Genomic DNA, 27,473 nt, shown 5'->3' with positions numbered 1-27,473 from the left:
CTCGGAGAGGAAGGGGTGGAGTTGGGACTTGGGAGGGGGCCCTGAGTTGGGCACAGAGAACAACCATACAAGAGACCAGACAGTGCTGTGCAGGTCAACAGGGAAGGCGACGGGCCTCATTTATTAGAATTAACTGATCTTCAGCCAACTGTGAGCTGGGAATAAAGCAGTTATTTTGGTCATCTATCTTTGTATGTCAGTGTCCAGTAGCATACGTTTCATTTTATCTGGAAGCACGAGTGATTTCTTTTGAGCAAACACTGTGTTCTGAACGAGCGGAGAAACAAAGGCAAATAAGAGATGGTCTGCGCTCCCGGTGGTGCTGGAGACGCCGCTGCATGGTCTCTCGCACATCCCGGAGGAGGTGTGAGCGGCTCATGGACCGGCTCCCTTTGTGCAGGCTGCGTACTGAGCAGTTCAGCTATTACTTCATCTAAATCCTGCGGCGATCTTAAGAGTAGATATAGTTATCCACTCTCACAGGAGGGGATACGAGAAGTTCAGTGACTTGTCAAAGTCCACAAAGCTCTGGGAATTACGGACGTCGATTCCAAGTCCTGGCACTCATGTCTTCCCAGAAAGGCTCCTCTGCCCTAACCACGGCTCCTTCGAGCCCAGCGTGTGCTCGCTGGGCAACCAACACGATGGAAGGGCTCATCTGTGAGGCCTCCATCTGTGAGCCCGCCGCACAGCAAAGGATCTGACGGAAGGCCGGGCCGTCGGAGGTGGCGGGGAGATGCCATGGAGGCAGAGCCTGCCTGTCAGCCGGAGGGGGAGATGGGGAGAAAGCTCACCTCTGAGGTCACTCAATGCGGACTTTTTAAGCCCGGGCTCCCACATGCTATCAAAGCAGAGCACGCCTTTGAGGAAGCCCGACGTGCTTCTCCACGCCTGTGACGGGTCCGCAGCACGGACGCCGGAGCAGCAGAGGAGCCCTCGCCTCCCGGGCTGCCTTCGCCCGGCCCGTGTTGGCATCTTCCTGAGGTTCCTGTGAGGACTGGGGCTGCTGGCCTGGCTGAGCGGGCGTGTCCGCTGTGGCTGGAGCGATGCATTTGGAAAACGTTGGCAGATGCGTTGTTTGGGGCCGGGGAACACACCGCATCCCCGGTGAGCGGGTGTCCGGCCTTCTTCAGGAAGGCTCTCAGAACCAGAGGTTTCATACCACTCCAGGCACCGGCTGGCGCCTAGTCTGTGTGACTCAATGTTGACCCGAGCCTGAGAGCACTGGTTCGGACGGCTCCCCTTATCCCCCTGAGAGTTCCATGTTTAAGTCAAGAAAAGTGTTTTGAAAAGATGTCTACGTGCTCCCTAACACCAACAGCGCCCACAGCGAGTGTGCACTGAATGTGACCCCCAAACGATTACTTCATCCGATCTGAGACCCTCCTCCAGCTCAGGGGACCGTCCTGCGTGTCCTTCTGTGGTTGATGGGGCGCGTGGCGTGTGCATGGGCCTGGCGGGCCTGGTGGGCAGACCGATACTGATTTTGACAATGGCGGGGACTTTGGATGTCATTTGCAATTCTTTGAGATTATTTTTATCTCCTTTTTTCTAAAGATGATTTTCTTTCCCCCCCTCTTAGCACACTCATTAGTTTTCATTGCCGAAATCGAATACTCTAGGCTCCTGCTTTTGTCTCCGCACCTTGAACACGCTTAGAAGGAGAGAGAAAGCCACTAGTTGAGGAACAGACAGTGCACGCACAGCAGAGTTATCGGCCTCAATGGTTCAGCGGTCTTTTCCCCTTTAATAAACTCCGCAAACAAAGGAAAGAGCCAGCCCTTGCTGTAGTCTGCCTCCTGGGAGTTCTAGGAGCGTCAGTGTTGGACAGCAGGCAGATAGGTAAGTCATCACTCAGTTATCCGCTGTGCAGGGCCCCCCCTGCTGTCCCCTCCTGGGGTGGAAGCTGGCCTCACGCTCTGCCTGCGGTCCCCAGGTACCGGGGGTGGCCATGCGGTCCTTGCTTGTATCTGGGCCTATTTGTTCCACAAGTGTGGTGATTGCTTCAATGTCCTGATGCTGTGGGACTGGAGATGAGGAGCCGGGACTCAGCGCTTGCCTTCAGGGGTCCTATTTCCACAGAGAGAGGGGCAGCGGCCTTTCCTGTCTTCCTGGCACGGAGGTGTCTGTGCCCCGGAGGAGGTGGCAGGTCCCTGCCGAGCCTGTCGTGGCCTTTCCTTCCGTGCAGCAAGTTGAGGAGGAGCCTCGGACCGCAGCGCCTCCCAGGCCTCAGACGTCCGTGTCAGGAACCAACCCAGGCCTGTGGTGTCTCGGGGTCGGGAACCAGAGCCCACCAGCAGCCGCCTGGGCTCTTCCAAGTCAGATGGCTGCTAAGCGACAGCCAATCAGACACTGTCCTTGTTTGCGTCCACCTCTTCTCCAGAAACTCCTCCCGGCTCCTGTCCGGACACTTCTAACCACTTCCTGTTGGATCTGTCCGATTGGAATAGATTTTTGCTTAAATAAACTCTTAAAAATTCCAAGTTTCTCTTTTAGTGGTTCTATGGTTTGAATCACAGAGCCCTCCGGCAGGGGATTTGCCCTCATTCACTAGGCAGACATTTATTCAGTGCTGCAGAGCGCCAGGCCTGTGCTACAGACAGACAGCGTGATCCGGGAATACATCTCGGGCTTGTAGAGAGAGTGCTCAGTTGGAGGGGGAAAACCGACATTACCAAGCAAACAGATCTGCCCATGGTACAAACTCGGTAAGAACTGTGAGGTGAAGAGCAGGGTGTCCGACAGAGGCCAGTACGAGGTGCCCCCTAAGCCTGGAGGACCTCTGTGAGAAGGTGAGTATGCAAGATTGCTGTGCACAGGCCAAAAGGTGGGACAGATGCCCGCTGCAGAAGGCAATGTGGCATCAAAACCTGCAGGAAGGCGCCAGCCGCGTGGAGATCCAGGGGAAAATGTCCCCATAGAGAGAGGGCGTGGGTGGGCGGGGCCCCAAGGGAGCTGCTCCAGACTGGAATCTGGAAGGGGCGGGCGGGAGCGGGCTGCCTGCGGGGACCTGATGTGGCCGGTGCCCGGTGCCCGGTGCGTGCTAGCACACGCTAACCGCCTGAACAAAGCGGGCAGTGCTTCTGCTCTGACAGTGTGTAAGTGAGCGGTCAGAGGTAGGGGTGGAGGCTGCAGCGGAGGCCGGGGACTGTGGAGGAGACGGAGTAAAGATGTAACCAGGAAGCTGCTGAGGGCAGGGGCTGGGCTGTGGCTTCTGCACCCACTTCCATATTTACCAGGCCTGTGCCCTGACAGCCACATGGCCGCCTAGCCCCAGCCTCCGGGCCTCGGTGCTGGGGGACAGGGGCAGGAGCACTTGTCCAGCACGCTGCGTCCCTCACTGCTGTGCTCAGCACCCGGAAGAGGACGCTCCCATTTGCTGGAGTGAAAATGACTCAAAATGAACGAGATGAACCCAATGGAGAATTTTGTTTCCTCCTGACTCTGACACAAAGCAGACAGCATCTGTAATCTCCCCGTGTCCGTCCTGCCTGTGCTTCTGACCCTGTTCAGTGGTGGGTGTGAGCACTGCTACAGCGAACCTTTGCTGGGGGTTCAGAACCAGACCTCAGGATGTGCTCTGCGTTTGATTTGAGCTAAAGGCAATTTTAGCTTCCGGGCCAAGAGAAACTCTGCCCTCCCTTTCAGTCCCTAAAGCAGGCGGGGAACTGTTCTCTGCCCAGGGCCATTTGGGAATTTATCCCATCATCAGGGGCCATACAAAGTCATCAGCTTAACAAGTGGTCAAACATTTCTAAAATATATATATTTTATTGATATTTTACAGAGAGGAAAAGAGAAGGATAGAGTTAGAAACATCGATGAGAGAGAATCATCGATCAGCTGCCTCTTGCACACCCCCTACTGGGGATGAACCCGCAACCAAGGTACATGCCCTTGACCGGAATCAAACCCAGGACCTTTCAGTCCGTAGGCTGACGCTCTATCCACTGAGCCACACCGGTTTTGGCACAAGTGGTCAAACGTTTAACCAGCTCACCCCAATGCCTCGGCAGGGCCAGGCCAGATGACGTCCAGACCTTCTACAGCCCGTGGGCCAGACGATCCCCACCCTTGACCTGGAACTGAATCAGGGGCCTTGCGCATAGCAGGTTCTCAGCAGGAATGTGGAATCTGGAATTGCCTCACCTATCTGGTGGGCAGTGCTATTCACTGCCCTTCTGCTCCGTCGGCTGACAGTGACCTGTGCGCGCCCCAGGACGCTGACCTCATCCGAGCGCAGGGCTTCTGTACCCACCCCTGAGCCCGGCCCCCTCGCATGCAGGGTTCCCACACAGCGGAGTTAGCCTGGCCATGGTCTCCTGTCTGTGATTGCTAGGCCAGCCGGGACCTGAGGTCGGGCAAAGTTCCTCTCGCCCCGCCCCGCCCCCACTACCGCAGCACCGGTTCCTGTGCTGGAAAGAAAGGCCTTGAGCAGGTGTGGGCTGCTTGTCTTCCTCTGGTTGGCTCTGGGCACCGATTCAGTGAAGGTTTATAGAGAATCCAGAGGCTGCGATGGACCCTGTGGTTTTCTGCTGGTTAATGTGTAAAATCCAGCTTAGTGCAGCATGAAGGAGCACTAAGAGCTGTGTCTCGTGCTTTGCACTAAGAGGAAGCTGTGCAGGTTACACACCGTGCCTGTGACAAACGGACCCTGCCCGCTGTGGGATGTCTGTGCTGAGCGGCGGCTCCCGAGCCCACCTGACCGAGTGCCCGACAGGAGCCTTCCCATCGCACGTGCCAGGTGGGCGGCGCACAGCTCCGGGGGTTTCCGATGATGGAAGGAACGGACAGTTAAAGAATAAAACAGGCCCTGGGGGACTGCTCAGTGGTTAGAGCTCATGGGCTCGATTCCAGGTCGGGCACATACCCAGGTTGGGTGTTTGATTCCCCATTTGGGGTGCACGCAGGATTTTTTTTTTTTTTCTCTCTCTCTCTTCCTCTCTCTAGAATCAAGGAAAAACATTTCCTCAGGTGAGGAAGAAACAGTGAAACAGACTGCCAGTCGTTGGGCCCGTGGAGAAGTATGAGGAGCAGGAGTCAAACACTTATTAGATTTGGTTTCAACACACAAATTCAGAGTAGGGAAAGTCCCCAAGGGTTAGTGAAAACGCATGGCCGAGGCCGTGAAGAGACATAAACGTGGAAACAAGGGGAGTCTGCAGGTAAGCCAGGCCGCGGCTTCCTTCTGTGATAACCGAACGCCCCTCCTTTCATTCTGCTCAGTAGCAGCCCTTCCCACTCAGATCTCTGCCCCGCGCGGTCACAAGATGGGGATGTAGCTGTTGATCTTGGTGCGATGCCTTTGGGAGATGCACTCGGCTATCCACACGACGTTCCTCATCTCCTGCTCCCGCAGCTTCGTGTAGGCATAGAAGACGCCGCAGTGGAACTGCCTGGAGAACGCCAGCACGTTCATCTTCACCTGAGCGGGGGAGCACGCCGTCAGCCGCCCCGCCCCCACCGCCCGCCCCGCCCCCACCGCCCCGCCCTGCCCCGCCCTGCACCACACCGCACGCCCCGCCCCCCACCGCCCCACCCTGCCCCGCCCTGCACCACACCGCACGCCCCGCCCCCCACCGCCCCACTCTGCCCCGCCCTGCACCACACCGCACGCCCCGCCCCCCACCGCCCCGCCCTGCCCCGCCCTGCACCACACCGCACGCCCCGCCCCCACCGCCCCACCCTGCCCCGCCCCGCACCGCCCCGCCCCGCACCGCCCCGCACCACGGAGGAGCCAGACGCTGTGCCTGAGCAGTGAGTGCAGACCCAGCAGTCCCTGAGCAGGTGCAGGCCTCAGGGCTCTCTCCCAATCTCACCGTCACTCTGAGCAGGCTCTTAGGACTGTGTGTGTGTGTGCGCGTCTGTGTGTGTGCGTCTGTGTCTATGTGTTGTCTGTGTGTATGTCTGTGTGCATGTCTATGTGTGTGTGTGTGTGCCTGTGTGTCTCTGTGTGTGCATGTCTGTCATTGTGTATACATGTCTGTGTGTGTGTTGTGTGTGCGTGTCTGTGTGTGTGTATCTGTGTGACTGTGTGTGGCGTTGGAGCTATATTCACTTGGCATCCAGCTTGTGGGCTTGTCTCATTCAGGGAAAGGTTGCTGTGGCCACGGCCTTATAGGCTTGGGAAGGGTTTAGCTGCCTAACTCCCTCCAGGGCAGTGTCCGGCCCCTGGTCTCCAGACTCAGCTCTCACGAGCTTTTCTAGAATGCTCTGCAACAACCTGATTTACAGGGCAATTGTTTGTGGTTTTTCTCTGTAGAAGGGATATAAAATAAAAATTTCAAGAAAATACTTTGAACTGGGGCAGTCGGAAACGGCAGAGTTCCGCACTCTGTCCCTGTGGCGGGAGGAGAGGGGGCTGAGGGCCTCTGCTGCCACCGCAGCTGTGCAAGCGCTCGGAGCAGGGCGACAGGAGCCACTGCCCCGCTGCGGCCGGGGGTCCCTCCGGGCTCCCCGTGGTTCCCCGTCATTGCAGCGGGAGGGCCTGCGGCTTGGGGAGTGATGGGCCGCACTGGGAGGACGGCTTAGATTAGGGGCTGCTGCCGGTGTCAAAGGTCAAACACCGAAGGAACACAGTCCCCTGTGGGGCCTCAGCACCGGGCAGGGCCTGGAGGGAGAGGGGCCTTTCTGCCTTTCCAGGGAACCAGGACGCGGCCCCCCACCCATTCGCAGGAACAGTTCCCAGCGTCGCAGTGTGCCCCGCTGCGTCCTCCCCTGGACAACCGGAGGGCGCGCACCGGGCTGCCCAACGACAGGCAGGCTGATGGCGCGAAACCGGCCCTTCCCTGCCTTTGGGCTGCCCCCCCCCGCGTCTGTCCCCGGGCACAGCACCGGCTGCTGCTGCGAACCCCGGTGAGCAGAGGCTCAGGCCAGAGCGGGAGGAGGAGCGGCCCTACCTCCTGCTCGTAAAACACGTCCTCCAGCGACTTCCCCGCGCTGCCCTCACCCACAGCCTCCAGCAGCGGCTTGTACACCTGAGGGACAGAGCAGCGATATTGGTAACAAACCCTCATTTCTTATCACGTGTGGCCCCTGGCAATACAGAAGCTGCATTTGTTTATTTGTTTACAAAGCTCATCCCCAGAGGATGTGTTCTGTAACTCAGCCCCCAGGAAGTGTCACATTTCCCAGGTGACAGCGGTGGAAGCACAGCGTAGCCGCGAGCGCAGACCCACCGGCCAGGGCATAGGAGCTCGTTCCCAGCTCAGCGCCCCCTCTAGGGGCAGGGCCTGTGTAAGGTGACCAGACGTCCCGCTTTCGGCGGGACAGTCCCATTTTTAACAATTTGTCTCCTGTCCCGCTGCGTTTTAAAAGTCTCAATTTTTGGAAAAGTCGCGATTTTTTAAAAGAATCTTTCCAAAAATCAGGACTTTTTTAAAACACTGCGGGAATCGGGACAAATTGTTAAAAATCGGGGATGTCTGGTCACCTCAGGCATGTGGCACCTTAGAGACGGCAGCTGACCAATTCCCCCGGGGACTGCGAGTGCGGGTGGGGCACAGGCCAGGGACCGGGTACAGTGGAGGCCTGGCCTCCAGGTCCCCAGAGGCCTCAGGGCGCCCGGGGAGGGGCAGGTCTCAGCTCCAGAGGAGAGGAGCGGCTGGGGGAGGAGGCCTGAGCTGCAGAGCAGCTGGGGGGGCAGGGGGGGTCCCTCTTGCCCCCGGAGCCAGGCGCACAGCCAGGGGCCACTGCCCTCACTGCCCTCACCTGCTCACCCCCGGCCGCTCGAAGGGCCTCCGGGCTGGCTCTTCCACCTGCTCTGACGTGAGCTCAGGTGCCCGCCCCGGGGAATGGCCTCCTCCGCCCCTGAGAACTGTGCTTCCCGAGGCCACAGAGAGTCCCTGTGCTCCTCACAGCCCCGGGGGGAGCACCCGCAGGGAGGGAGAAGGGGCAGGGAGGAAGCACGGGCAGGGAGGGAGCAGGGGCAGGGAGGGAGCACGGGCAGGGAGGGAGCACGGGCAGGGAGGGAGCAGGGGCAGGGAGGGAGCACCGGCAGGGAGCACCGGCAGGGAGGGAGCAGGGGCAGGGAGGGAGCACCGGCAGGGAGCACGGGCAGGGAGGGAGCAGGGGCAGGGAGGGAGCACCGGCAGGGAGCACCGGCAGGGAGGGAGCACGGGCAGGGAGGGAGCACGGGCAGGGAGGGAGCAGGGGCAGGGAGGGTGCATGCCCAGGGCCCACGTGACAGCGGGGGACCGGCCATGTACGCACCTCGTAGTGGTCCGCCACCCTCTTCATCTGCTCAAAGTCCTCCGCCTGGGCCAGCAGGCGCAGGCCCTCGGGGCCGAGCCGGCCGCAGGTCGGGTAGAGGGCCTCCCGGGCGTCTCTGCTCAGCTCGGTGCCGAAGGAGTTGAGGGTGATGATGAAGGCTCGCCTGTCAGCCTCAAACTGCGTTTGCAGGAGGGATAGCGTGAGAGCCGCCCTGTCGGGGCTGAGACAGAGCCCGGACCGCGCTTCCGGCCACTTGGTCCCTGTGGGCTCTGCCTCTGAGGTCACAGGCCAGACTGTGACCCCGCTCACCACCGAGCAGCTGCCCGGGCCCCACCCCAGGGCTAGCCCTGCTCCACACCCCACGCGCTCCGGCAGGTGCGGGACAGGGGCCAGCAGCCGCCGCGCCTCCTCCTGGAAGCCGCAGGGAGGCCTGCGCGGTGTGGTGGGCCCGGGCAGAGCAGACAGCCGGAGAAGGCCTAGCGGGCACTGGGCAGGGAGAGTGCACGCTGCCCCCACGCCCCTGACGTGGGTCAGCTCTTCACGGGAGGAAGTGCTGTAGTGCCCGTGGTCTGGGTGGGGTTATCATTTTGTTTTTTGGTTATTATTTTGTTTTGCTGCTTCTTTTTTTGTTTTGTTTTGTTAATCCTCTCCTGAGGATATTTTTCCATTGATTTTTTAAGGAAAAGACGAAGAAAGGGGGAAAGACAGAGAGAAACATCGATGTGAGAGAAACACGTCGATTAGTTGCCTCCTACACGAGCCCCAACCAGGGCCCAGCCTCGTGCCCTTGCCTGGAATCAAACCTGGGACCTTTGGTCTGCAGACCAAAGCTCTATCCACTGAGCCAAACCGGCTGGGCCGGAGTTGTTTTTTTTAAGTTAAATAGCAACACTCTAACTCTGTAGCTAAGAATTATACTATTTGGAGCTAGCGATCTCGCTCTCTGGCCACAGTTTCCTCGTTTGTGGGGTGGTGGGCCGTGTGAAGGTCGGTAGGCTGAGTGTGCTCGCCTGACTGCTCCGCTGGACGAACACCAGGCAGACCTCTCATCTCTGTGCTGTTTAAAGTCCAAGTGAACCCATGCAGTTTCGGAGAGTGCTGCACAGACCACGTGCTGGCTGGTGCAGTGCTGCTGCACACGTTTTGTTCAGCGTAACTCCCGTCTGCTTCTGTTGGCGGGAAGGGCAAGAACCATTTCTAAACCTGAGACTGGGATGTGGACACCATTTCTGAGCCGGGATAAGTGCTGCTTTGAGTGCCTCTGGAGTGAGATTCCCGGGAACGTGTGATGTGACCAGAGTCCGAAGGGACATCAGAAAGTTCCCGACTCATCGGGGCCAGCCTCTGGGCGAGACACGGGGAGGAGACCTTAGGAGGTGGCCAGTGACCCTTCCCTCTCCAGGGACTGCTCACTGGACGCTTCGAGGGGGACGCAGGCGCCTCCAGCTGTGACACCGGGCGGAGGCGCTGCTTTGAGGGACAGAGCTGCCGGATGCAGCTTCAGGACGGGGCTTCCACCACATGCCGGTGAAGTTACTCAGCCCCCACTCCCCAACCCCCCGGCTTTTTTGCCGAAAGGGTAGTTCTTCTCAGTTTTCCTTGAATTCAGAAGTCATGGATCCACATTCAAGGATCTGCCACCAATGAAGCCAGAATAAAAGGTAGCCTAATGATTAAAGGTAGTCTTTGGACAAAAATTATCTTCACAGGGCTTTTCTGAACCCAGAATACACAACTCATAATTAAATTCAGTCCTGCCCGGGCTGGTAGCTCCGCTGGCCGGCGCATTGTCGTGATACGCCAAGGCGGGTCCAACCACACATAGGGCTCATGAAACCAATGAACAGGTAGGTAAGTGGGACAATTAATCGATGCTACTCTCTCCCTTCCTCTATCTCTCCACAATCAATAAAAATTAAGGTACAGATTTATTTTAAGTTACATATTTATAATATTTAAATTATATTTTAATTTTTAAGTCCAGGAGTCTGAGGAAGCCAGCAGAGAGCTCCACTGACAGGCCACACTGAGTGCCAGCTGTGCCCCGATGCCCTGGGACGCTGGGCTTCCGAGCATCTGCGGGTGACATTTAAACAAGAGGCCTCTGGCACAGATTCAATTCCTCTTTGACGACAAAGGGGATTGAGAAGTATGACACTCCGGTCAGAGAGGCAGGAGCCAGGCTGGGCCTCCCGGTCCCCACACAGCGCTGGAGCAAGAGCGGCTTTTAGGTGCGGCTTCCACAGGACGCTCCCCGGGTCCCACGCCTGTGTCCCTCACTGGAGGAGTCTGGGTCCTTCTGAGTCCTATGGCGTGTAATTGCCATAGCTTACCAAATTTCTCACTAACTGCGATCTCTCTTCATATTATACAGCAAGCATGATCACATTTTTATAAGTGTTATTCTTTCCTAAGTCTAAAACAACTCTTCAATGTTGGAAACTTGGGAAATCACTCTTTTTTTTGAATCCTCACCCAAGGATATGATTTAGGGGCAGGGAAACAGAGAAACAGAGAGAGAGAGAGAGAGAGAGAGAGAGAGAGAGAGAGAGAGAGAGAGAGATATCAATCGGTTGCCTTCCTTATATGCCCCGAGCAGGAATAGAACCCTCGATCTAGGTATGTGCCCTGACCCAGAATCGAACCCACAACCTATGTAGCCACCCAGCCAGGCAGAAAACACCACTAACGGAAGACACTGATGTCATACAGAGAGTAAAAGGCGTTGCTCGTTTCACTTTAGTTTAATAAAGGAGCTTCCGCGATGAAGCAGCATCCGGCCCTGACAGGAATGAAACACCTGGAAACACATTTGGCATGAACGCTTCAAGCACGCTTTCTCACCTCGAGGATGGGGCACATGACTTCCGCGGTGACGTCACCGTGATCCTTACAGAAGTTGTGGAACGCCTCCAGGTACGACTGGAAAAGAGGAGACGTCAAACGACAGGGTGGCCATACAGCCTTGTGGAGAAGCTAGAGCCGCCCTTCGTGGCTCAGTCAGCGTTTGTGGGCTGTCCCTTCTCGCCGGGAGGGTAGGAGTACCGGGGAGGAGGAGCTCACACCAACGCCGTGGCACCGTCTGCAGCAGGAGCTGTAGGAAGCACAGCCGCCCTCACCTCGCCTCGTACCCCCGTACCTCCCTTTTCCGCATGCTTCTCCGTGGCCTCACTCGGCTGTTCTGGCTCCTCTACCGAGCGTGCCAGCCCTTTCACCAGCCCCAGAGAGACCCGCTTTGTCCTGTGCTGACGCCCCCTCTCGGGAGGTGCCCGGGGCTCTGAGCACGGGGTAGGAAGGGCAGGCTGGCTGCAGTCAGCCGCCCGCAGAGTGCCACTGCACGCACCAGGAACTGCTTCCCCCCGCTCGCCCCGCGCCGCCGGGCCTGTCTGAGGAGAGCACCAGCCCGCTTAGCCGGTGAGTGGGTTAGCCTCCGCATTGCTTGGACAGTGCCTCCCGCTGGCTGCATCAGGGGCCCTGTAGCCCATATTCACAGCCAGGGCCATGCCTGGCTGAAGTGCTTGGGGAGGACCCTGCGCTGCAGCAGGGCGTGCGGCCCAGAGGGTGGCGCCTGCGGTCATTCAGCTGCTCTGGGAAAAGGTCCGAAGGCGCTGTGGTTGTCCAGGTGCCAGGACAGGTGACTCAGCGCCTGTTACACAGAGACCTGGAGGGGGCGATACCGTCCAGGCAGAGGCCGATGATGTGAGCAGCACCTAGGCCGCCCTGTCAGCGGTCATCTCGGTACGCTGCCCACGGCCAGGAGAGTACAATCGTGTGGACAGGTAGCGGGCATTGGGACTCACAGAACGAAGGACAGAGCGAGCTCCACTGACAGAGGCGCCTGTAAATGCTGCTTGTCTCTGGGCCGCCAGCCCTTTGCCACCTTACGCTCCGGCCAGGCCTGGGGACAGCGAGGGCTGACCTCCCTCAGCTGCTTCCTGCCGGGAGGCGGACACATGCTCCACGCCGGCCCGGTCCGCCGTGCCGGGCAGGGGCATCGCGTCGCACAGAGCCGGGCAGGACGGTGCCACAGAGACAGCGTTACCTTGTACAGCTTGTTGCGCAGAACTTCGATGTTCAGCTCATCGAGGGTGTTTTCAGACATGCAGTCCTGGAAGAACGGTGCTGGGAACAGAAGCGTCACAGGATGAGTTAGTGACGAGCAGGACTGCACGCGGACAGTGTCACCTGCACGCTCCGCCTGTGCTCACCAGGGGGACACGGGCTTCAATCCCAGGGTGAGTCACAGCGACCGCCACGGGCCACCGGCTGGGACCACTCCGCAAGCATTAACAGCATCACCTGCGGGGCACCGGCTCACTGACAGCCAGTGCCCGGCAGTGCCCACGTCCGGGCTCACGTCCGCAGTCCTGCCACAAATGCTAATACTTAGCTCTGATGCCCTCGCTTTGTGCCAAGCGCGGAGTTGTGCTTATTGTTAATCAGCTTAACAATAACCCACAACCTTCGGACCAACTTGAGTTGTGCTTATTTATGTCCGATTTCATTTTTAAAACTCTGCAGTGGGGGCCGGAGGGGAACCGAACTGCCTGTGCCTGGTGGACCGGCTGAGCCTGCCTCACGCTCACGGCGTCGGTGCCAGACCCCTGCCCTCCTGGGACCTGCACCACAGCACCGGGCACTTGATGACACATTTATTTTTTTCTAAAGCTTTTGTCCAAAGTGGAGAGTATTTGGACAAATGACCAAAGGGCATAGCTACTGCGCAGACTTCCTCACAGCCACGCGTGCGCCCGGGCCGGTGGCGTCTCCGTGCTCCTGGGCCGGCGGACACCCCGGGCGCCCGACACGCCCCTCAGGAGCCCGTGCGGACGGCGGTGACGGGGAAGGGAAGGCGCCCGGGGAAGGGGCAGCCTGTCATGCACATGCGGGGGCGGGGGGCGTTGGAGATGAGTGCTCCCTCCAGGTGCGGACCCCGAGGTGCCCGCAGTGCTCCCTGTCTGAGCCGGGCAGGCGGGCTGGGCTGGTCCCCCCACTCCCAGCAACCTCTCCACTGCGCTGTGCTCTCGGGAGCCGGGGCAGTGACCGCACACGGGCGAGCCCTCACCCACGCTGGTACCTAAGGGCGTCTCCACCAGGACGGCGTGGAAGAGGTCGGAGGGCGTCTCGGCGATGTTGACGGCCTCCATCTCCGAGAAGCGGCCCAGCGGGTGGCACCGGCCCAGCAGGTCCCGCACGGACTTCTTCTGCAGCGCGCCGCTCAGCAGCAGGACCACGTTGTCAATCATGTAGCTGCACCTGGAGGAGGAGGCACGGCGTCAGGACACACCCCTGGCCAGACGCACCCACTGGAGACGCCGGGCGCGCTCCCTGGGGAGGGTGGTGGCCCGAGCTGTCCCGCGGGGGAGCCGGGACGGAGACAGGACAGGCCCCGGGCTACGAGCCAGCGGCTCTCATCTGGAGGGGCATCTTCGCACCTGGGAGGGCATGGGACTCCCCCCTTCTCTCTCTCTCTCTCTCTCTCTCTCTCTCTCTCTCTCACACACACACACACACACACACACACACACACACACACACGGGAAAGCCTTGGGGAGTGGCTTTGGCTCAGGAGGGTCCCACAGCCGCACAGCAAGACGTCTCCTGTGGACAGGGCGGTGGGGGAAAGGAGCAGAGAGCGCCCCGCCCCGCAGTCGCTCCTGGAAAGCCCGCCCTGTGGTGCTCTCCCCTGCGCCCAGGATCTTGGCTTCGCTGCAGTTCTGCCTGCGTTCCTGTCAGTGACTCCTTCTGAGCTCACCTGCTGCTCCCAGCAGGTGGGACTTATCGACCGGGAGTGCGTGAACACTGGCACGCCCACAGACCAAAAACCATGTTACTGTTGCGACATTCGCTCAAAGTCTGACTTATGCCCATTTTACGAATTTGTCTTCATCCTGTTTTGCATCTTGTAGCCTAGAGTTACCCTCGTGTGGTCCTAGTTTAGAGGATGTTCCCTTTAAGATTTGCGAACCCTAGGAGGCTTCGCGTTACCTTTTGGGGAATGTACTCATTAAAAGGAACACTGCTGGTAGCTAGCCGTCATCCATGACACTTGTTTTTACATCTGAGAGGCCTGCCCTGTGCCACACGGAGGCCTCAGGATGGGCTGGGCGTCCCTTGGGTGGGACTGGACAGCAGCAGCTGGCAAACTCCGTGGCCACAGCAGACCATCCCGTAAGGCCCCGTGACTCCCCCTGCGCCCCGCCCCGCTCAGCACTGAGCTGCAGGGTTCACGCCACCTGAGAGGCTGGGTCTGCAACATGCAACCGCGTTCTCGGCGACAATTCGGTGCCAGGCGACCAGGATAATGTGCCGTCTGCCAGGTCACACTTGTCCATGTGGGAAGCACATACAGGGACAGGGACGTACGTGCAGAGTCAGGAGCCATCTTTCCTGGGAAGGACTGGGTGTGTGGAGTACATTTGGTCCGCGCTAAGTAATTCATTACCAGTGAACTTCTCCAACAAAACGTGCCAATCTACCGCAACAGGCCCCACGGGTCCCACTGGGACCCGGACAGGAGGGCCGAGCTTGCCTCGGCGACATTGCAAACGTGTCTTTTTGTCCCCGTTCGTTCAATCCAACGCCAGCCCCACACCCGCCCGGGGCAGGCCGCCTTGGGTCGGTATGCTAACCAGCCTGCTGAGAGCTGGATCCCCCACAGCCCTGGCTGGCATGGCTCAGTTGGTTGGATGGCAACCGTGCACCGCAAGGCTGCAGGTTCGATTCCCAGTCAGGGCATGTGGCAGGTTGTGGGCTCCATCCCTGGTGGGGAACGTGCAGGAGGCCGCAGATCAATGATTCTCACTCACATTGATGTTTCTCCTTCTCACATCCTCTCTATCTTTAAAAATCAATTTTAAAAAATCTTAAAAAAGAGAAAAAAGAATCTCCTCAGAAATATTCTGCTCCCTCTTGAAATTTGACATTTTGGATAACATTTCTTACTTCCCTGAACTTCCCTTTTTAAGTAGAGAAATGAGAAAATTAAAATAATAGTAGAAAGCCATTCATTTTGCTCTCACACTCATTGTTTGTCTTCTGGCAAAAGGAAACATTGAAAACTTCCTCAGAAGTAACAGCATATTTAGAACAAGAGTGCTGAGCATGAATCACCCCAAACTCCTGGGAGCACCTCCCCAAACTCCTGGGAGCACCCCCAATCCTGGGAGCATCCCCTAATCCTGGGAACATTCCCCCAAATTCCTAGGAGTGCTCCCCCCAATCCTGATGGCTCTGAAACGGCTAGGGAACCTTCCCCTCACACCTCAGACTCCCGCAGTCCTGCTCCCAGTGGCGTTCAGGTGAAAGATGCCTCCAAACCTGCCCTTCCCTGCACCAGCCTCTGCCCTGCTCTCCCAGGAGACGCTGGCCCGCTCCTCACTGCGGGGCATGGAGCCCTCCCCGCCTCCCAGGCCACTCAGGGCCACAATTCTCATTAAGCTTCAAAGTGTCTCCAGCTAGAAGTGACTTTTCTCTGCACTTTTCCTTTCATTTGTCCCAGCGTGAAATTAATCTCCCATGTATATTGGTATTAACGATGTGAACAAGGGGACGAGTTAGCTCACAAATGCCCCTCACTGTCTGAGGAGGCAAGCACTGACTCTTCTGGGCAGTCACTTCACACACGCGCCTCAGGTAAGTGATGGCACACCCACACATGGAACGCAATATACGCCTTGCATAAGACAGCTCTGTATGATCTACATAGGAAATTCTTCATAGATTACATGGAAAGACAAACTGGATTATGTAACACATATAATACGGTCTCCCTGATGTAAAACAAACAATGAAACCTACTATCTATAAATATAAAACCTAATATGCAACTACACTGAATAGCAAAACAACTGAACAACCGGTTGCTATGACATGCGCTGACCACCAGGGGGCACGTGTGGAACATGGCAGGTGCTGGCCATGGTGGGATGGTGGAGCAGGTGAGCAGGACGCCGGACCAAGGCTGGTTGCTGTCATCGGGGTGAGCCTCTGGTGGTTACTGAAAAGTCTTTGCTCCCACATGCACAGTCCCGCCTGGCACCCACACCCACTGCCAGTACTGGAGCCTGCTGCGCCCACCTGCTGCTGGCTCCAGCCCCGATCTCTCTGCATGGAGACCCCCCCCCTGTGCCCACTGCAGCCTCGAAGCCCACAGTTCCTTTCAAGGTGCATGAATCTGTGCACTGGGCCCCTAGTGCATGTGTAATTGTATATGTGCACATATTTGTATTTGTTTGTTTACACACACATATTTCTATTTTGTACAAAAAAATTGGAAAGATATGCAACAAACTATGAGTGCCTAACCCTAACCCTAACCCCTGGTCTCTGGTCTTTAGGAAACAGGTACTGAAGTACAATACTTATCTGCTTCCTTATTTCTAAAATGCCAGTAATATTAGTGCCACCTTGTAGGGCTGTTGTGCTGTTGTGGACATCAAATAAATTTTATTTGGTTTCGGGCTTGATCCCTCATGGGGGCATGCAAGAGGCACCATCAATAATTCTCTCTCATCATTGATGTTGCTATCTCTCTCTCTTCCTCCCTTCACCTCTGAAATCAATAAAAATATATTTTAAAATAAAAATAAATTTAATAGCACTGGCCCATGTTGCTCTGTGTTTAGAGCATTGGTTCTTGCACCTCAGGGTTGCAGGTTAAATCCCTAGCCCTGGACAGGTGCATTCAGGGTGCATTCATGATGTCTCTCTCACATCAATGTTTCTCTCTCTACCCCATTTCTCCCTCCCTCCCTTCCACTCTCTCTAAAAATCAATGAAAAATGTATCCTCACTGAAACCGGTTTGGCTCAGTGGATAGAGCGTTGGCCTGTGGACTGAAAGGTCCCGGGTTCGATTCCGGTCAAGGGCATATGCCTTGGTTGTGGGCGCATCCCCAGTGGGGGGTGTGCAGGAGGCAGCTGATTGATGATTCTCTCTCATCAATGTTTCCATCTCTCTCTCCCTCTCTCTTCCTCTTTGTAAAAAATAAAAAAATTACAAAAAAGAAACAAAGAAAAATATATCCTCAGGTGAGGATTAACAAAAAATAACACATTTAATGATTATGAGAATGTGGTTTGTAGAGAGCACTACATAAGTTAAAACAAAACATGGACACAGACAACAGCCCGGTGATTACCAGAGGGAGGGGCATGGGCAGTGGAAGAAGATAAAGGGGTAAATGGCGATGGAAGGAGACCTGACTGGGCGGTGGACACAGTACAGCATACAGATGATGTGTATAGAATTGTACACCTGAACACCATGTAATATTATTAACCAATGTCACCCCAATACATTAAAAAAAAAAACTCTTAAAAAGCACACGTTCTTCTTTTTCATTAGAAAGATAAAGCCAACAGCCCGGCCGGCATGGCTCAGGGGTTGAGTGTTGACCTATCAACCAAGAGGTCTCAGCTCGATTCCCCATTAGGGCGCGTGCCTGGGTTGTGGGCTCGATCCCGTGTGGGGGGCGCAGGAGGCAGCAGATCAGTGATTCTCTCTAACCATTGATGTTTATCTCTCTGTCCCTCGCCCCAATAAAAAATATATTTTAAAAAATAGATGAAAAAGATAAAGCCAACAAAATAAGATAAAACGAGGGGCTATCTGGCTCAGCAGCAGAGTCTGTGCGGCCTCCTGTCTTCCTATCTCTCCCAGGACAGTTGGAGAGAGAGAGAGAGAGAGAGAGAGAGAGAGAGAGAGAGAGAGAAATGAACCCAGTCCTTTGGAGAAGGGGTTGCTGTGACCAGTCATGCCCCCTGGTGGTCGATTGATACCTAACCAGAAAGGTGATGACCAGCAAAGGAAAGGTCTTGTAACCCACCAGGAACTGCTGTAGAGATAGCAACCTGTATCTTCCACACCCAGGACATCAAACCAACTCCCAAACCCTCTGGCACACAGCACTCTCTGCGGGACTGGCTTTGGTTTACCCCGAACATATTGGCTAAGAAATGGCAGCACAACAGGGCCGCACAGAATGTGAAATTCTGAGTTGTGTGTGTGTGTCGGGGGGGGGGGGGGGGGGGGGGCGGGCCGGGTGGTTTCTAGCTCTGTAAGGTCCTGCTGGTTACAGGAGTTACATGGATTCCACAAATGCCCAGTGGCCGTACTGCCAACTGATTCCGGACAGGGACACAGAGAGCATCCAGGAGGGGCCGAGGGCGATTGCTCTTCAGACTTGTTCTCTCCTGTCCTCTCAGCTGTCAGAAGAAATGAGATTTTCCAAATTAAACCTTGTCCATTGCCAACAGCACCAGCGGAATGCTAATACTATCCAGACTATCTGTCCACTTCCAATTTGGCAGTAACCTTCTACCCAGGGTTTTGGGACCACCTGTATTCTTATGGACAGTTTTTAACATCACTTATAGCTGGAAATATTTAGAAATTTAAGTAATTTTTAAAAAAACACTATTTTAACTAGATCAACATGCGGGTTTGTTGTGAAATGATGATGCTCGCTTATTCAACACCAAGGCTCCTTCCATGTTAGAGATTCTAAAGTTAGGAAACAATGAACCATGTGATCATCACCATCCATGGAGCAACCTGCCATTCCAGGGATAGCATTTCCCCAAATATTTGGGGCAAATTCCTTCTCCTCCTCGTCGTCGTCATCCTCCTCCTCCTCCTCCTTCTCCTCCTCCTCCTCCTTCTCTTCCACCTCCTCCTCCTCCTCTTCCTTCTCCTTCTCCATGTCCTTCTCCTTCTCCATGTCCTTCTCCTCCTCCTCTTTCTTCTTTTTCTCCTCCTCCTCCTCCTCCTCCTCTTCCTCTTTCTCCTCCTCCTCTTCTTTCTCCTCCTCTTCTTTCTCCTTCTCCTCCTTCTCCTTCTCCATCTCATTCTCCTCCTCCTCTTTCTCCTCTTTCTTCTTCTCCTTCTCCTTCTCCTCTTCCTCTTCCCCTCCTCCTCCTCCTCCTCCATCTCCTCCTCCTCCATTTCCTCCTCCTCCTCCTCCTCCTCCTCCAACTCCTCCTCCTCCTCCTCCTCCTCCTCCAACTCCTCCTCCTCCTCCTCCTCCTCCTCCTCCTCCTCCTCCAACTCCTCCTCCTCCTCCATCTCCTCCTCCTCCTCCTTCTCCTCCTACTCCTCCTTCTCCTCCTCCTCCTTCTCTTTCTCCTCCTCCTCCTTCTCCTTCTCTTTCTCTTTCTCCTCCTCCTCCTTCTCCTCTTTCTTCTCCTCCTCCTCCTCCTCCTCCTCCTCCTCCTCCTCCTCCTCTTTCTTCTTCTCCTCATTCTCTTTCTCCTCCTTCTCCTTCTCTTTCTCTTTCTCCTCCTCCTCCTTCTCCTCTTTCTTCTTCTCCTCCTTCTCCTCCTCCTCCTCCTCCAACTCCTCCTTCTCCTCCTTCTCCTCCTCCTCCTCCTTCTCCTCCTCCTCCTCCTCCTCCTCCTCCTCCTCCTCCTCCTCCTCCTCCTCCTCCTCTTCCAATTCTTGGACTTGTAATGCATCCTTTAAAAAAATGTATTTCAGAGAGAGGGAGAGGGATATAAAAACATAAAAAAAAAATGAGAGGGAATCATCTATCAGCTGCCTCCTGTACTGGGATCAAGCCTGCAACTTGGGCATGTGCCCTGACCAGGAATCGAATTGTGACCTGGTTCATAGGTGGACACTCAACCACTGAACCACACTGGCTGGGCTGGGACAAATTTCCATCATGTGAGACCTGTCCCTCAACTCACAACGTACAAAATGTGACGGCTTCCTGACTCAGTTAAAATTAGACCTCAGGTCAGATTTTCGGAATTCATCCAACATCTGAGCAAACTGATTTTACAAAGCCTACTGTTAACAGTGATTTCAGACCAGGATGCCTTCCCTGGTTTGATCTATGATCCCAGTAAGTTACCATATGTATGTTTCAGTTTCTGCATCTCTAGAAAGGTGATAAGAACCAAGAAAGACTGGTCAGGAGGGTTCAGCAAGACTCCGGGCAGAGTACACACAGGGCCCGGCCTACAGTCACATCCCGCCAATGCCAGGACTTCATCCTTTCTCTCCCACGTGGCCAGGGCCATGTTGTCGCACTGCTTGGGGACTTTGGATGTCTGCGGGAGGCACTGCAGGCAACATGGTGGTGGCCAGGAAGTTGGGTCTGAGTCCAGCACCATCCACTCACTGGCATGGCAAGGACAGTCCTGAGAGCACTCCGGCCTCTGCTTCACCCCTTTACAGGTGGGTTTCTGCTCAGACTGTCACATTTAAGGAAGGTCTGGCAGATGCCAACACCCGACACACACGCATGAAGACACCTTCTGATGTGATACAGCCCCCTGCCTTCCCGCCGTGGGACGGTGGCCTTAACCTGGCCTGCGTTTGCTTCTCCAGCCTCCCTTCGCCGTGTCTCCACCCTGTGTGCAGCCAAACGGACCCATTACTCATCGCACTTGAGGCTTCAGCCCAGATGCTCAGCCTTCTCTGGTCCCCAGCTCTGTCCATCTGCAGCATCCTCCAGAGACCCCGCGTCAGACCACTGCACACCCAGTCTCTGTCCCCAGGCCCTGTCTGTGTGTGATTCCTGTGGCAGGCCAGCGGCTGTATCTTCCCGGAGTCACGTCCTGGCCCAGCGCTGAGGGAGGGCCCACGGCACAGACCAGGGACCCGGCCCGGACCACGTGGGACACGCGCCCCTGCTGCCTCCTCGGACTGTGGTCATGACTTCTCACTTATTCACAGAAACAGCAGACACTGCATAGCTTCTGGGGGGGGGAATGTAACTGCAGCCCAGGTCTTGTGCCTTCCACCAAAGCACATTCCAGATGAGCCAAAGTCTTAGATGGAAAGAGTGAAGCATCAACAATGATGAGTGGGAGAAGAGACACGTGGACTAATGGATTGAGAGTGGGGAAGGCCTTCCCATCAGGATACAATAATCAGGAGTCGAGAGATGAGAAGAATGATGATTATAGCTAATTAAAAATATTCAATGTTTCTACAGCAAAAACGTGTAAAAGTTAAATTCTATCAAACTGAGGAAATAACTTTGGAACATATATGATGAAGGTTAACTTTCTTCATTTACAAGGACCCCTTACATGCCAATCAAAAATGCTGAATATTCCCACAAAAAATGGTCAGGTAGCAATACAGATAACTGATAAATTGAATTGATGTTCAATTTTGCTAAGAGCTATAAATTAAAGCAAAGAGATACAATCTTTAACCGATTAGATGGGCAATTAATGAGAATGTGCGAGTCCTGGCTGGTGTGGCTCAGCCGCGGGCATCGTCCTGTCACCCGAAGGCTGCCAGCTGGGTCCTGGGTGCGGGCATGAGCCCAGGTTTGGGGCTGGATCCCGGGAGGGGCGCGCAGGAGGCAGCTGATGGATGTTGTGCTTCTCATAGCGATGTTACTCTCTCTCTCTCCTTTTCCCTCTCTCTAAAACTCAATAAAAAGATTAAAAGAAGATACTGTCCAGTGTTGGTCACAGTGTAAGTCTCAGGCTTCCCCATGCACTGCGTAGGGAGCACCAAAGGAGGCTACTTTTGTTGAGTACAACTTAGCAAAATTTAAACAAAAAAGAAGACATTCCTTTGATTCGCTACTTCCACTGGCAGAAATTTAGCTTGGAAATAAATTCAAGAACGACGCAGTAGTAAACTGTTTGTGACTAGATGACTGGTTGGTTGAGTTGTGATACACCACACACAGGATTCTGTGCAGTTACTACAAACAATGGCATTGGAAGGATCGTTGTGAGAAGTATTAGGTGCGGGAAGTGCAGAGGCATCTGACTGCACACATGGATTTGGAATGCGGGGCGGGTGGGCTGAGTGTGTGTCAGTTTAAATATACAAATGTAAATGTTTTCCTGGAAAAGTGCATAAGAATGTGAGAAGTGGTCACTCTTGGGGGAGGAGCTGAGTGGGGAGGGGGACAGGAGGAAGAGGGACATTTCCATTTTATGCTTCCTGAGCCAGTCATACATTATACAGGGAGACTACATAGCACATACGCAACACAGTCCAGCTGCTGCCGACCTTGGTTCCTGGCTTGCCCGCTGGAGGGGCCCAAAATTTTGAGTATTGGGTATAATTTATTAACTGGATTAATAAAAGCACCATTCACTATTGTGTACAAGCTCAACATTTTTTAAATTATTTATTTAAAAATATACATATATTTTTAATTTTTAAAATTTTAACATATTTTTATTGATTTCAAAGAGGAAGAGAAAGGGAGAAATAGAAACAGCAGTGATGAGAGAGAGTCTTTAATCCACTGCCTTCTGCACACCCCTCACTGGGGATGGAGCATGCAACCCAGGCATGTGGCCTTGACTGCAGGCTGATGCTTTATCCACTGAGCCAAATTGGCTAGGGTGATATATATATATATTATAAAAGAGTAATATGCAAATTAACCACCACTCCACTACACCCACAAGCCATACCCACCAGCCACACCCACCAGCCAATCAGAAAGGGTATGCAAATAAACCTAACCAAGATGGCTACCGGCCACAGAAAGTAGGAGGGAGGCTTGGGTTTCCCAGGCAATGGAGGAAGCCAAGTTTTCCACCTGCCCTTGCTGGCCTAGGCCTCGACTCAAGGCTACAAAGTTTCAATTATAGAAAGTAAACAAATACAAACAGAAATGGCTGTGGGCCACAGAGCAAGCAGGAGGCTTGGCTCCGCTATAGGCTACAAAGTTTCAATTGTGGAAGGTAAATAAATTCCAGATACCAGTGCCTCCCCTTGGGTTGCCAGGGGGTGTGGCTGGCCTGAAAACCACCACAGGCCCCTCGCCCAGGACACCCCACGCCCCAAGGGAAGCCCCACACTGATCTGGGACACCCTTCAGGGCAAACCAGCTGGTCCCCACTCATGCACCAGGCCTCTATCCTATCTAATAAAAGAGTAATATGCAGATTGACCATCACTCCAACACACAATAGCTGCCCCCATGTGGTCAAAGATGGCTGCCCCTATGTGGATACAAGGTGGCCAACATACGATGGCCAGCAGGGGAGGGCAGTTGGGAGGCACCAGGCCTGCAAAGGAGGGCAGTTGGAGGTGATCAACCCTGCAGGGGAGGGCAGTTAGGGGTGACCAGGCTGGCAGAGGAGGGAAGTTGAGAACAAACAGGCTGGCAGGGGAGCAGTTAGACATCAATCAGGCTGGCATGGGAGTCATTAGGGCATGATCAGGCTGGCAGGCAGAAGAGGTTAGGGGCAATCAGGAAAGCAGGCAGGCGAGCAGTTGGGACCCAGCAGTCCTGGATTGTGAGAAGGATGTCCGACTGCCCATTTGGGATTGGGCCTAAACGGGCAGTTGGATATCCTTCTAGGGGTCCTAGATTGGACAGCCTGGGCTGAGGGACACTTCCCCCCTGGCCCTGTGCACAAGTTTCGTGCACTGGGCCTCTAGTGTGTGTGTGTGTGTGTGTGTGTGTGTGTGTGTATATATATATATATATATATATATATATATATATATATATAATGCTAATTAGACCGGACGTCTTCCAGATGTCTGTCTGGACAAAGCCACAGTGGCTGTGAGGGCTTAAGGCAGCGTTTTTCAACCGCTGTTCCGCGGCACACTAGTGTGCCGCGAGATGTTGCCTGGTGTGCCGTAGGTGCAGACAAGACAAGAATTTTATAATTTTTCACTATTTTGTTTTCTTAATATTTCATAATAAAGTAATTATAAAATACTTTCTTTGTGTTTATTTTATTCCTATTCAAGAGAATTACTTTATATATAGTCAATATAGGCACAGAGTTAAATTTTTTAACATTTTCTAATGGTGGTGTGCCTCGTGATTTTTTTCATGAAACAAGTGTGCCTTTGCCCAAAAAAGGTTGAAAAACACTGGCCTAAGGCATGCAGTTGTGACGGCTGCAAGGGCCAAGGGCAGGCCACCAAGGAGGCTAGCAGTGGCACCAGCAGAGGGGTGTTGGGGGCACACCTTGCCCTGATCAGCCTGGTCATCTCCTACAGAGAGAGGCCAACTGTGGCTTAGGCTCACTCCCTGAGGCCATCAGTAGGACATCTCCTGAGGGCTCCTGGACTGTGAGGGGGCAGGCCAAGCTGAGGACCCCCCACGCTCCAGTGCCTGCGGCCAGTCAGAGGGAGAGAAGCCCAGGTCTCAGGTGCTTGCAGCTGGTTAGGAGGGAAGACTGGGTCCTAGGTGTGGGGGCCGAGGCAGAGACAGTTAGGGGCTATCATGTAGGCAGGCAAGTGAGTGGTTAGGAGCCAGCGGTCCCAGATTGCAAGAGGGATGTCTGACTGCCGGTTTAGGCCCATTCCTACAAACGCTGGTTTAGGCCCAATCCCACAGGCATTGGGCTGAAACCGGTAGTCGGACATCCCCTGAGGGGTCCTGGATTGGAGAGGGTGCAGGCCTGGCCAAAGGATCCCCTTCCTGCACACATTTCATGCACTGGGCCTCTAGTGTGTGTGTGTGTGTGTGTGTGTGTGTGTGTTTAATTTTGTTTAAAATATATTTTTATTGATTTCAGAGAAGAGGGGAAAGGGGGAGAGAGAAAAGCATAAAAAATGAGAGAGAATCATTGATCAGGTGCTTCCTGCACATCCCCTTCTGGGGATTGAGCCTGAAATCTGGGCATGTGTCCTGACTGGGAATCCAACTGTGACCTGGTTCGTAGGTTGATGCTCAACTATTGAGCCACATCAACCGGGCTCAGCATTTTTCAGAGTGAAGGGCCTTTGCATTGAAAGACTGGGGCCGCTGGTGACAGAGAAGGATCAACACAGACACTCCTGAATGCGCTGGGGCTCCTTATCCATTGTGAGGGGGCTGGAAGGGCAGCTGTGGCTTAAAGTACGTTCTGTGATGTTTCGGTGCCACCACAAGGGACCCAAAAGTGTCATATTGTGTCACCGTCAGTCCCAACAGCACAGACACGTTCACCACCAGCCCCACGGGGCGTTGGGAAAGAGAAAACAGAAAGAAGCTTTAACCGGAGGACACCATCGCAATCACAGGTTAGTGCGTGAGGTCTGCCTTCTCCCCGTGGGTGCGGCCCGGGCTCCTCAGCTGCTGAGGCTGGGATGCATTTGAACATGAGAGCAACGGAAAGGCCTAGAACCCCACCCGCCCGCCGCCACTCACGTCATGTAGGTGAAGAAGGTACTCAGCGGCTCCAGGGAGTGATTCCGGAAATACTCAAACTCCCCGCACAGCTTCTTCCTCATCTCCGTGTCGATTTTGGAAACGGTGAGAGGATTCGTTTGATCAGCCAAGAAGTTGCCGTAATCGGTGGTCTGCAGGTGAACTTTCAGATCTGCAATCCAACGGAACCCCAGAGCGGGTTAGCGTTTGAACACACATGAGCAGCCTGTACAGCCCTCACTGAATTTACGCAAGCTTTATCATTACTAATGATGCACGTTAATTACCATTACCTTACAGACCACAGCCTGAGTCTACGTATGATTTAGACAAGCTGATTTCTCTAAAGCAACCAACAATTCATAATTGATATGGGTATTCTGGTAAACCACATGTTCAGTGACCTAGCAGTCCAGGATTGTTAGCACGGCCGGAGAACATTACCGACCACCTGGTGAGAGAAGTGAGGAGCTTCTCGGAGCCGGAAATAGCTGCTCGGCAAATGGTTGAGAAGGAACTGGGGGTCCAGCCCAACGTGGTGGAAAAGAGCCCTTCCTCAGGGACAGGGCCAGCGGCAGCCTGGGGCTAACGGTGCAGTTACAGAGGGGTGGGGAGTAGGAGGGGGGAGCGGGGAGAGGAGGGAGGGGCAGAGCTCAAACAGGGTCTCCTGACTCTAAAATCAATGGTTTCCCCAGGCTCAGGCCAGCACCTTTGATCACATGCTCTTGGCTGCAGGTTATTGAATTAAATTCTACTCACAGTGCTTCCTCCTCTGTGAGACGTGTCCCCAGCCTCCTCACTTTTGTTCATGCTGACCCCCCTCTCCAGGAACACCGGCTCCCCCACATTTGCCCATTATAATGGATCCTTCAACACTGGCACAGTAGTTACTGTGACTGAGGGCTTAGTGTGTACTGGGCATGTACCCTGTTTCCCCGAAAATAAGACAGTGTCCTATATTAATTTTTGCTCCCAAAGATGCGCTAGGTCTTATTTTCAGGGGATGTCTTATTTTTCCAAGAAGAAGAATATGGTACACATTTATTGTTAAATGAAAATAAAGAAAATTTATTACCTGTATACGGTACGGAGGTACAGTAGTTGTCAACACAAACCAAACAAACTGTGAATCCTACAGTATCAAGAACTTACTCATTTATTCAATGACAATCATGTCATCATCTTCTGGAACATCATCATAACAATCCAATTCCTGAATTTCCTGGTGAATTTCTTGTGACTCCATTTCTTTCAGAATCAGTGGACCAAATCTCTCATGTTTAGCCTAGGGGGGCCTTATTTTTGGGGGATGCCTTATATTTCACTCAGAAGGAAACCTATAAGTAGGTCTTATTTTCGGGGAAACACGGTATTAGCTCCCTCAATGGCTAGCCTCGGAGGTGGGAATGATGTTTGCAGGTAGAAGGCTGATGCTCAGAGGTTAATAATTGGCTCAAGATCACAGGGATAAATGAATTCTAAGCCAGGCTATCTGACCCCAGAGCACTTAGAACCTGTATTTTATTGCCAACCCGTTCAATCAGGTTGCCCATTGTTCTGTGGCCCGAATTCTCTGATGACACCTCTAGCACAGCCCCGTCCCAAAGTGCTTCAGGCTTAAGCGCTTTAACCCCACAGCGGCTGCACTAGCGCAGCCGAGCCCCTGAGATTCACGTGTTATTAACTGCCTCTGGCACCATCCACCCCGCAGCCGGGCTTCTGTTGCATCCGGGGCTCATGGGGCTGCCTGCGGCGCTGATGGCATAGCTCCACCCGGACTCCTCGTCCCCAAGGAAACGCAGTCTGATGGGGACGAGGCACCACCAACTGCGAGCTACATCAGGCTTCAGCGACTGAGCCCAGGCCCCTGGCTAAGGGGGGCACAGCGGGCCAGGCCCACAGGGACAGGAGCCCAGGAACGTGCCCCTGAAGGCTGCCAGGCCCGGGTGCTCCGTGCCCGCAGGAGCGAGAGGAAGGGCGGCAGGAGCAGTGAGGCGGCCGGCCGCAGCCCCTGTCCCCACAGCCTCTGTCCTGAGCTTCCAGAAGGGGAGTGAGAATCGAGCCAGGGAGCGAGCAGGGGCTCCAAGCAGGGCTGGGCAGGCACCTCTCCTGAGGACACAAGAGGCCATAGGGGCGTGGCTGGGGGGCTGGGGAGGCAGCAGGCCATTGTGTT

At 54.7% G+C, this 27,473-nt stretch overlaps 1 protein-coding gene across 2 annotated transcripts in view; it reads right to left on the bottom strand.

Annotated features, from left to right (window-relative positions):
- Positions 1 to 3,751: 3,751 nt before the first annotated feature.
- The window catches only part of ATP6V0D2 (ATPase H+ transporting V0 subunit d2), a 33,521-nt gene continuing 9,799 nt past the window's right edge, over positions 3,752 to 27,473 (bottom strand). The window contains exons 2-8 of one of the 2 annotated variants that reach the window (XM_084864423.1): positions 25,301 to 25,472; positions 13,289 to 13,467; positions 12,254 to 12,333; positions 11,056 to 11,133; positions 8,212 to 8,388; positions 6,900 to 6,977; positions 3,752 to 5,425 (exon numbers count right to left, since the gene is read on the bottom strand). In XM_084864423.1, coding sequence (XP_084720549.1) covers positions 5,264 to 5,425; positions 6,900 to 6,977; positions 8,212 to 8,388; positions 11,056 to 11,133; positions 12,254 to 12,333; positions 13,289 to 13,467; positions 25,301 to 25,472 — 926 coding nt within the window. In that variant the 3' untranslated portion in view covers positions 3,752 to 5,263. The remainder of the gene's footprint in view (positions 5,426 to 6,899; positions 6,978 to 8,211; positions 8,389 to 11,055; positions 11,134 to 12,253; positions 12,334 to 13,288; positions 13,468 to 25,300; positions 25,473 to 27,473) is intronic. The other variant, XM_084864422.1, reaches the window with a different exon arrangement.

This window comes from Pipistrellus hanaki, assembly GCF_964339955.1.
Source record: "Pipistrellus hanaki genome assembly, chromosome: 17".
Taxonomy (NCBI): domain Eukaryota; kingdom Metazoa; phylum Chordata; class Mammalia; order Chiroptera; family Vespertilionidae; genus Pipistrellus; species Pipistrellus hanaki.
Note: the sequence above shows the minus strand (reverse complement) of the source record. Positions and strands in the feature narration are given on the sequence as shown.